Source organism: Centropristis striata, chromosome 4 (assembly GCF_030273125.1).
Source record: "Centropristis striata isolate RG_2023a ecotype Rhode Island chromosome 4, C.striata_1.0, whole genome shotgun sequence".
NCBI classification, from domain to species: Eukaryota; Metazoa; Chordata; class Actinopteri; order Perciformes; family Serranidae; genus Centropristis; species Centropristis striata.
This window is the reverse complement of record NC_081520.1, coordinates 13,733,880-13,744,118: the sequence shown is the minus strand read 5'-3', so window position 1 is coordinate 13,744,118 and position 10,239 is coordinate 13,733,880. Positions and strand designations below refer to the sequence as shown.

Genomic DNA, 10,239 nt, shown 5'->3' with positions numbered 1-10,239 from the left:
TCAATGGCGTCTCTTCTGCTTAAAAAACTGAACCTTAAACTTAATCTAAAATAAATGTCCTAATCCATTCCACACCAATTTGTGGGAATACGTCACAATAATAGTCCTGTGACATAATGCATACATCTTACCATTTTGAGTATGTTTCTTTAAGTGAATGCATCTCTCGATGTGAGTATGCAGCCAGTTGTCTTACCCAATAAGAAATCTCATATTAGCTCATATTTTGTCCTGCTTAGGGGTTTTTAAAGATCTTATAAGCGGCTTGGGTTTTATGGAAATATGAATGAGCACCAGAGGCTTCAAGACTTGAATCAGTCAGAAAAGTAAATAATATTCATTGCAATAATAATAATAATTGCATAGGCCACTTACACTTCCATTGAAATTCCTAAATGCCCAGAACACTAACATGATTGATCAATATTAATTAAAAATAATAATAATAATAATAATAATAATAATAATAATAATAATAATAATAATAATAATAATGGCATCACTTTTACAAGAAAATAAAAAGTGGATATAGCTATTTGTTTGTTTTTTTGTATGGGAAACTACCGCTTCCCCCAGCACTTGTTACACTGTGAAGCTGCAAACCCAAGTGTAAGAGCAGCAATGGTTGTTTTGCCGATGAGTTTTAAACGCGCAGTGTGCGAGAGTATTTTGCCTCTTGTTCCCACCTCATCCCGACGCGTGTGTTTTGCAGAGACGTGTGGGGCAGTAATAGTTTCTTAATGCCCCGACAGACGAGAGAGCGAAAGGGGTGGGTAGGGGAGTGCGTGACATGCCAACAAGTTACAGTATCTCTAGTGGTGAGGCTTTAGTGATGAGATGAGGATCCGAACACGCAAGTTTGCTGTCTGACAGCCGCATCCTCTGGTTCCTCGTCGAGTGGTTCTGGAGTAAATCACATCTGGAAAAGCAACAGGAAGAAGGTAAAGTTTAAATGTTTCTTTTGCGCATGGTTGCTTTGGGTGTATGTTTATGACAGGTTATGTGATTAATCACGTTTTTAACGAACTGATGTAGCCTAGTGATTTTCTTTCTTAAGAACATGTACAACATGTTTATGGTAATGTGAATTACCAAAATGCTTTGTGAATAGCAAAGGAAGAGTGTTTTCAGTTTACCAGTAACATGTTTCAACAATAAAATTCATGATATGTTATTCACAAAAATAATTATTTTTGGCCAAACTAACTCTATACTAAAATGACCTGCCCTTTTCTGAAAGTTTAAATAATATTGCATTGTTCATGGACAGAAAGCACTGTTTTGACATGTATATGTATTCAAAGCTGTAAGTTGATCTCATATTTTCTGTGTTGTTATTTCCCATACATTCTCAGTTGAGGCTGTGATGCTGTAGCAACAATGTCACAGCTGTATTACAGGAAAACTGACAACTCCTCATACAGAGACCGCATCCCCCTGCAGGTTGTGCGGGCAGAGTCTGAGCTCTCTGCTCTGGAGAGGGCCTACCTGGGGGCTGTTGAGAAGGGGGACTATGGCAGTGTGAAACAAGCCCTGGAGGAGGCTGAGATCTACTTCAGGATCAACATTGACTGCATCGACCCCCTGGGGCGCACAGCTCTGCTCATTGCCATTGAAAATGAGAACCTGGAGATCATTGAGCTGCTGCTCAGCTTTAATGTATATGTGGGTGATGCTCTGCTACATGCCATCCGCAAAGAAGTGGTGGGGGCTGTGGAGCTGCTGCTCAACCACAAGAAGCCACGTGGGGAAAAACAGGTACTGCAGATTCATGATAACATCCTATACACAGTTTGGTTTTTCTTTTTTTTTCCCCAGACATTTAAGGCCTTTCTTTATTGTTAACCTTTCTTGCCTTTGTCATTTTCAGTTATTCTGTTATTTACCCTTTTGTGTTCAACTTGGTGTTCACAAAGCTTTTTATGAGCAACTTTACTTCTGCAACAACATATTAAGACAATTCCACCTTATGGTATTACTGTTCTGTGCTAAGAACATAACAAGTCATATTCATACTTAGATTTTTCAAACCTTTGTATGGAGTTTCGAGAAGCCTTTGTCATGGTAATGGCATCACGAAACACAGTTAAGAGAGGGCAGGACAATCAGAGTGACTCTCTGTCAGCAGCAATTCCCCATTAGGCTTTCTGTATAAAGTGGTTTCGATTATATTTTCTTTTTGTTAACATCCTTTTCATACAGTCTGTGTGAATTGCAAGTCAGATTGTTTATCAGTCAGTAAATATCATGTTTTTATTTCTTTCATTTTCCAGAAATCAATTCACCCCTTACAGGTTATAATCCTGTTTATTTATATTTTGTAAATGTTCATCAATAAAAATAGTCCCCTTTTTTTGAAAAATAAAATAAACTTAAACTTAAACAGGATTTCTTAAACAAAATATTTTGACAAAGTATGATGTTCAAGACTACACTTTTTTTTTTTTTAAATTTACTTCCAAATTATGCCCCTTGCTAGCTGATGATATTTGTTCATGTGATGCCGATATTTACTTTTGGATCAATTGACAATTGGTCCAGGCTCCACCCTGCTCTCCTGGACTAGACTCCAGTGCTCATCAACCCTGAAGAGCATTAACAGTTTAAAAATAGATTTGGAGATTCTGATAACATGCCTGCCTTTTATTAACACTAAATTAGCACTATCTGTTTTAAGCTACAAAGTCGACAAAATGTAACCATCCAAGTCAATGTTATGTCAGATTGAATTGAATGGCTTCAGTAAGAGCTTTTCAGTAATTTGTTCTTTAATCTAAAACTGACAGATTTAAAGAAAATGAATGTGCTTTGCTCCGTTCTTGGTTCAAGACATGGCTGTGCTTATTTTGGGAATCCAGCTCTTATTTTCTGCCTGGAAATTGCAGCACTGATGCTCTTTCATGTGCTGCTGTGGATCTTTTTGCCACAGCTTTTACAACAAAAAGTAATTCCTCACTGTTTGGGTTGCATTCAACTTCTTGACATCTTGGTAAATATGCTTTTCGACGCTACTGGGTCTCCCTGCAATCGACATGGTGTATTCTGTGAAGAGAAGGGAAAAAAGAAAAAAGGGTGCAGTTGCTTTCAACCAGGAAGATATCTTGATGCCAGCTGAACCACAAGCCATTAGCTGTGTGCTTGCTGTTAGACAAGATGGTCAGAGACCCAAGACAGATTTAATTAGACACATGCAAACCAGTTGTTTCATTTCCTGGGAAGGGTTTAAAAAGCAGTGTTGTTTTGTGAACTTTCTGATGAATTTAGAGTATTTTGTGAACTCATTCTGTTCTGTTTCATGTCATGTTCATTTGTGTTCCTCTCTTGTCTTCCTGAAAGGTTCCACCAATTCTGCTGGACAAACAGTTTTCAGACTTCACCCCAGACATCACTCCAATCATCCTTGCAGCCCACACCAACAACTATGAGATCATCAAACTGCTCTTGCAGCGAGGTGTTTCTATACCTCAGCCACATGCTGTGCGTTGCAACTGTGTAGAGTGTGTGTCCAGTTCAGACGTGGACTGCTTACGTTACTCACGCTCTCGTCTTAACATCTACAAGGCCCTTGCCAGCTCATCTCTCATCGCCCTCTCCAGTGAGGATCCTTTCCTCACGGCTTTCCAACTCAGCTGGGAGCTGAAGGAGCTCAGCATGGTAGAGAATGAGTTCAAGTCAGAGTATGAGGAGCTGGCTCATATGTGTAAGCAGTTTGCAAAGGACCTTTTGGACCAGACCCGAAGCTCTAAAGAGTTGGAAATAATTCTCAACTACCGTGATGACGCCGACCCTCTGCTGGATGAGAACACTAATGATCTGGCCCGACTGAAGCTGGCTATCAAATATTGCCAGAAAGAGGTAAGCTCTTTGTTGATTGTGATTGTGATATCCTCTATGTCACATAACTGCTGTGGCCCTCAGCAGTACAATGAAAAATGTCTTGGTAAACATACAGATATACAGAGAATTGACATACATTTGATTATATCAATTGACATTTATATACAGAGAATATATTCACACTCATGGTACAAGTACAAGGAATTAGATTGTTTGAAAAACATGTGCAAGATAACAAGAATGGTGCCAAGATGAGCTGTAAATGGCCTGAGATGGGTGGAGATGTCCTTGGGGAGTTTGAAACAACATATAATTGCCAGGCTGGCTCTTACAAATGCATTACAGTAGCACTCTCAGACAGTCCCATGACAATTGGATAATTGGGGGTAATGATGGAATAAGTGATGGCCCTTTTCCTGTAATACACACTCATAATATTTTAATTAGGGAGGGAACCTTTTACTGTCTTTTAACATCTTCTTTGGAGTATTTATCCCCTGGATGCAATGCCAACTTTCTCTCATTTGGTGTGAAATGGAGACAGTAGATTTCCACATTGTGATTACACAGTGGCAGTAACAGTGTGTCAATGTTTTTCTTATGTGAATCAAGTAAGAATGTAAGCATTACACAAGCTTTATAATGGATTATATCTGAAAATGTATATACTTTGCATGGATCTTTGGCCACAGAAAACAACAATACAATATTAGTTGTAGTATTTCTTTATTATAGTGGTTAGGTGAACAGTGGCATTATAACATTTTACTGAATTTACACAGGTGAAAGGAAGTTTAGCTTTGTGTGTGTGTGTGTGTGTGTGTGTGTGTGTGTGTGTGTGTGTGTGTGTGTGTGTGTGTGTGTGTGTTTTCCTGAATAACAGGCAAAATTATAAAGTACATACTGAGTTTCAGCGGGTGTCTTATTTGTTCCACTCATTAAGAGACCACGCCAAGCTTTTGGGTCTTGTTTGAACACAGCAGTCGAGTAGTATTTGCAGAGATAAAGGCTCATACCATCTGTGCACTGCTCATCTTCTAGATTTGAATTTTAGCATTTAAGAATTTAAGAGTCTTTCCGTGCAATGTTTGGCTTTTCTATATTTTAATGAGACAGTTGGCAATGTGAGAATGAAGATTAGTGTGACTGTTGGCAGCCCTATGTCGTGCCACAATTGTTCTCTATGGCAAAAGGTTTTGCATCTGAACTTCACAGGCTCAGTGGCGATTGTTTTATCACAGATGGGTGTTTTGCACAAGATTTATTTGGTTGATTTCAGACTAAATGTTACATTGATACATGAAGATGATACAGTGTATTTAGTTCATGCATTTGAAGATCACAGTTGTGTTTAATCGAAAGGCAAAATAGAGGACATTATTTATGTTGCCTTTTGTTGTGTACTTATAAATTATAAAAAATCAGGGTGTTATTTTGCCTCACACACTGTATTAATAACTGGAGGCTGTGGATTTTCTGGTTTAAAATTTAACATTTTTTAAAATTTGACATAATTGTTGTTTAATCATTATTCTATGAGCCAGGGCCACTTCAAAAAGTGTTTAACTCCAACCCCCTAGTGTTTTATACAACAACAAATGTCTGTGTAAGTAGTGTTTCTATATACAGAATACATGCAAAAATACATAAAATGGCAGTTTAATGATGTGGTTTATCAAATATAGAAGAATAGTGAATAGAATAGTGTCAAATAGTCTGCGGTGCAAATAAACATATTAAATGTTATTAATTTGTTCGATTGATATGCACTAGACAGTATGTCATCACAATGAATGTGCCTTAGGACAGGATTAATATTTTGAAAAAGAGGATGGTGTGACACACCGATGGGGCCTTTTTCACCTTCCAAAAATGTCCTCAGACAAAATCTGTTCCTACCAGATGTCACCTTTGCCTCCAGTCATGTTATGGCATATTACCATCTCACAAGGACAGATAGGAAACATTTAAGAAGTCAGATTCTAGATAGATGACCTCATCACCCACAGTTTAATGCCCTATAGTACCATAGTGGAGATCCATTTGGCGGTAACTTGGTTAGGCTGAAATGAACTTCAGTCACCATCTGCAGATGTCCAGCAGATGTTGATATCAAATCTCACAGTCAATCACTTCTAAACATAACAAACAAACGAGGATTAGAGAGCTCTTCAGAAATGTTTGCACACTTGAAACTTTTGTCTTGCATGCTTACAATATAAGTATGTTATTGATTTCTGTATCTCACAAGTCACATGTACTCTTTTACATCTCATGTGATCTGATGTAAGATTCGTTGTGATAATATAATATAGACAGCTTTAGCAGTTGGTTTGCTGAACATTATTTCATTAGTGTCTTACCCCTTTCTGTCATTCCAATGGGGTAAAAAGCTGGGGTCATGTTTTCCATCCCTATATTTTGTCTTTGCTGTGGGCTTTAAGCAGGATGTGGATCGACTGTTTTTCGTCATTTTAACGTTACCTGAGAGAGTTTCAGATTGCAGGTGAAACAATCTATGTTACATCCATAATGGAGAGTTTTTTTGGTCCTGGCATTTTTCAAATGTCTGCTGGTACTCTTTGTACAAATTACCAGTGTATATTACTCAAATGCTTTATTGGGTTGTTATACAGAAAATTAGTGGAGTTGGTGCATATGCCTCATATAATAAGCTTGGAATTTTAAGTGTTTATTCCAGAAAACTGAGCAGGACACTGAAATTTTGTGTCCTTGCTGTCTTAAATATTTGTATTTTGTTTGTATATAATTTTGTTTATGTGTACTGTTTGTAGGTGATGGATGGCAGTAGTTTAAGCTTAATAACTTTTGTTCTGTGGATTTCTAATACAAGGACTTAAATAAAGGAGCATTTCATTTTTGGTAACATATCTTTCTTTGTCTCTCCCTTTCTCTCAGTTTGTTGCTCAGCCCAACTGTCAGCAGCTGCTGGCGTCTCGGTGGTATGATGAGTTTCCAGGCTGGAGGAGGCGTCACTGGGCAGTAAAACTTATCACATGCATCTTCATTGGTGTCCTCTTCCCACTGTTTTGCATCTTATACCTGATCACTCCGAAGAGCCGTTATGGCTTATTCATCCGGAAGCCCTTCATCAAGTTCATCTGTCACACTGCGTCCTATCTGACCTTCCTCTTCCTGCTCTTCTTGGCTTCGCAGCATATAGCCTCTGCAAACCCTGCGATTCAAGGCCCCGCACCCAACACTGTGGAATGGATGATCCTGCCCTGGGTGCTTGGTAACATCACATAAACACAAGCTCTTAAAGATTGCTGTTCATTCTCATGTTATCATGCACTGTTGTACATATGTACACTGTTGTCTCACATTTGGAAAAAGTCAAATTCAGGTGCTTGGTTTAACCATGACTATATGGAACTATCTGCACACTTGTTTGTCACATATTTTTATTTTTCCTGTGAATACTTGAGTGACAATGTTATAATGTCAAATGACCTTTGTTGTTTGTTCATCTCTCCAAGGTTTTATATGGACGGAGATAAAACAGATGTGGGATAGCGGTTTTGAAGACTACATAGATGACTGGTGGAACTTAATGGACTTCATAATGAACTCCTTGTATCTTGCAACAATTTCTCTGAAAATTGTTGCCTATGTAAAGGTATGGTACATTTTACAGTGCAATGAGATACAGCTATTCATACAGTCAGACAGACACACTATACACCCCCCCCACCCCCTTTTTTTTTACTTTATTGGTGGTCATCAAGCAGAATTGATTCCATAAGCACTTACATGTACATTTAAATAAGTTCAGTGAAGACCATGTGACACTTAAATGTAAAATTTACGCAAAAGAAATAAATATAATTTTGAAGATAAATACACAAACACACACACTTTGGGTTCAGTAGTATGAAACTCGAATACGATATCAGTGGTGTCTTTTTCTTCTATATAGGTTAAAAATGGTCACCATATAACATAATATTTCTGAGCATAGCCACTTGTTGAATAGCAAAACATTTTTCAGTGTAAAATGATGTATAAGGTCTTTAGGTAGTCTCTGTATTCGTTGTTCTCCTTTTCTTTTTCACAGTTCAGTGGGAAGAAAAGCAGAGAAACCTGGGAAATGTGGCATCCAACTTTGATTGCAGAGGCATTGTTTGCCATTGCCAACATCTTCAGCTCCTTGCGCCTCATCTGCCTTTTCACTGCCAACTCCCATCTAGGCCCCTTACAGATCTCACTGGGCCGCATGCTTCTGGACATCCTCAAGTTTCTCTTCATCTATTGTCTAGTGCTGTTAGCCTTCGCCAATGGCCTCAACCAGCTCTACTTTTATTATGAAAAAGATATGGGCAACAATTGCACGGGTATTCGCTGTAATCAGCAAAACAACGCCTTCTCAACGCAAGTCTGGCTTCTTGAATAAATTGTTCCTGACAAATTCTGTATTGTTAATAATTAATATGTTTGTTTCTTAGCAGCACATTGTGTGATGTATGGTTGTTTGCTTTCAGGCTGTTCGAGACACTGCAGTCATTATTTTGGTCTGTATTTGGCCTGATTTCCCTTTATGTGACGAATGTGGAACCCAACCATCAATTCACCGAGTTTGTGGGCACTACCATGTTTGGCACGTACAATGTCATCTCCCTGGTAGTCCTTCTGAACATGCTAATTGCTATGATGAATAACTCCTACCAGCACATTGCTGTGAGTTCTGTAGCTTACCTATTCTACAGTTATACCACATTAATTTGTCCTGTATTCCTTTGCAAAAGGTTTTGATTAATTGTTATTTGTTTTTGCTTTCAGGATCATGCAGATATAGAATGGAAATTTGCGAGAACTAAACTATGGATGAGCTACTTTGAAGAAGGGGGAACTTTGCCATCTCCATTCAATATCATACCCAGTCCAAAGTCGGTTTATTATCTAATTGGATGGATAAGGATGCATTTGTTTATGCGAAAAAGCATAAAAAGGCTTGTTACCTTTGAAACTTTGGGGGTAAGGAGTTTTTAGAGATTTACTCTGATCTGTTACTAATCCTGTATTGCATACATTTTCAAAACCTAGTCAGGTAGTATGATATTATAGCCTCAAAGCAGGTGGCCCCCCAAAAAATTAAGAATAACTTACTTATTATCTTAAAAAATTGTTTAGTCATTAAGCTAATATATATCAGAAGACCTTTCCTGGGAGAAGGCAAGTAGGACCCTTTTACCCACAACCCACCCATACCATTGCAACCACAAATAACATTATGCTTTGTCAATGGACCTTTTTTTTTCTTCCTTTGATTGTAGATGCGTGCAGCAGACAGCGTAAGATTAAACCATGAGTATCAGGTAGTAACTTGTTTTCAATGTACTGTAAAGTTTTGATATACTGTTTTTGACTTTGTCATTTTGATGAAACAAAATTAATATGTAGCTCTGCTTTAAAAAAAATTATGTGTATTTTTAGGAGGTTTTGAAGAACCTAGTGAAGCGGTATGTGGCCGCCATGATCAGAGATGCCAAGACAGCAGAAGGGCTGACAGAAGAGAATTTCAAGGTATTATGTGGTCAATTATGTTTTTTTCTTACACTGCTTTGTTGTATCTGCTGTTATTTAATATCTGGTTCTCAACAATTAACAGGAGCTTAAGCAGGATATCTCCAGCTTCCGCTATGAAGTCGTGGGAATGATGAAGGGTAAACTTCAAGGTGGGGTTGCAGGTACCATTGCATCCTCCACCTTGGCTTACCCAGGGAACCCATTCAAGTACTCTCCCAAATTCCCTATTGACGATCCTCAACAGAAGCTGACCGTGTTTGATATACCCACTCCAATCCCCAGCCCCACCGGAAACAGTGGGGTCGCTATCACCATCAGGTCTGTGGACTCTAACAGGCAAGCAAATGTTCCAGTTGTTCTGTCCAGCATAGGACAGGCTCAGAACGAGCTTTCCAAGAATGACTCAGATGCCAGGTCCCTGCAGAGACAGAGCAGACCCTCCTCTCAGAAATGTGATGAAATACAGTCATTATCCGAGAAAGAAACATTGGGATCTGGTGAACAAAAACAAGAACAACTTCAGATTGAGAAAGCAATTGTGGAAGTCTCACAGAAAGTGGAGAAGGATACTCTGGGGATTGAACATTCTGGCAAAGAACACACTAAGAAAGTGACAAATGGGCCCAAAAAAATAAAAAAATAATCTGTCTTCAAGTGAGAGATGTTAATGTTGTTAACACTTTTGGATTGGAACTTTCATTAAATGATCTACCGGTTGTAAAACAGTTAATCAAAGTCACATAATTCTTTCATAGTAAGAAGTTTAACTATATATTCAGTTGAAATAATCTATTCTGATATAATACTCTGTTATATCACATTATATTATATGCATTCATCTCTTATGATGGAAGA

General features: G+C 38.3%; 1 protein-coding gene across 1 annotated transcript; it reads left to right on the top strand.

Moving 5' to 3' along the window:
- The first annotated feature begins 688 nt into the window (after positions 1-688).
- Positions 689-10,196, top strand: trpc4b (transient receptor potential cation channel, subfamily C, member 4b). The gene is made up of 11 exons (XM_059331256.1): positions 689-941; positions 1,356-1,758; positions 3,337-3,855; positions 6,757-7,093; positions 7,338-7,477; positions 7,916-8,229; positions 8,340-8,535; positions 8,638-8,832; positions 9,132-9,173; positions 9,292-9,381; positions 9,467-10,196. The coding sequence occupies exons 2-11, from the start codon at positions 1,381-1,383 to the stop codon at positions 10,025-10,027; spliced, it is 2,772 nt and encodes a 923-aa protein (XP_059187239.1). The 5' UTR covers positions 689-941; positions 1,356-1,380; the 3' UTR covers positions 10,028-10,196.
- The last annotated feature ends 43 nt before the right edge of the window (positions 10,197-10,239 follow it).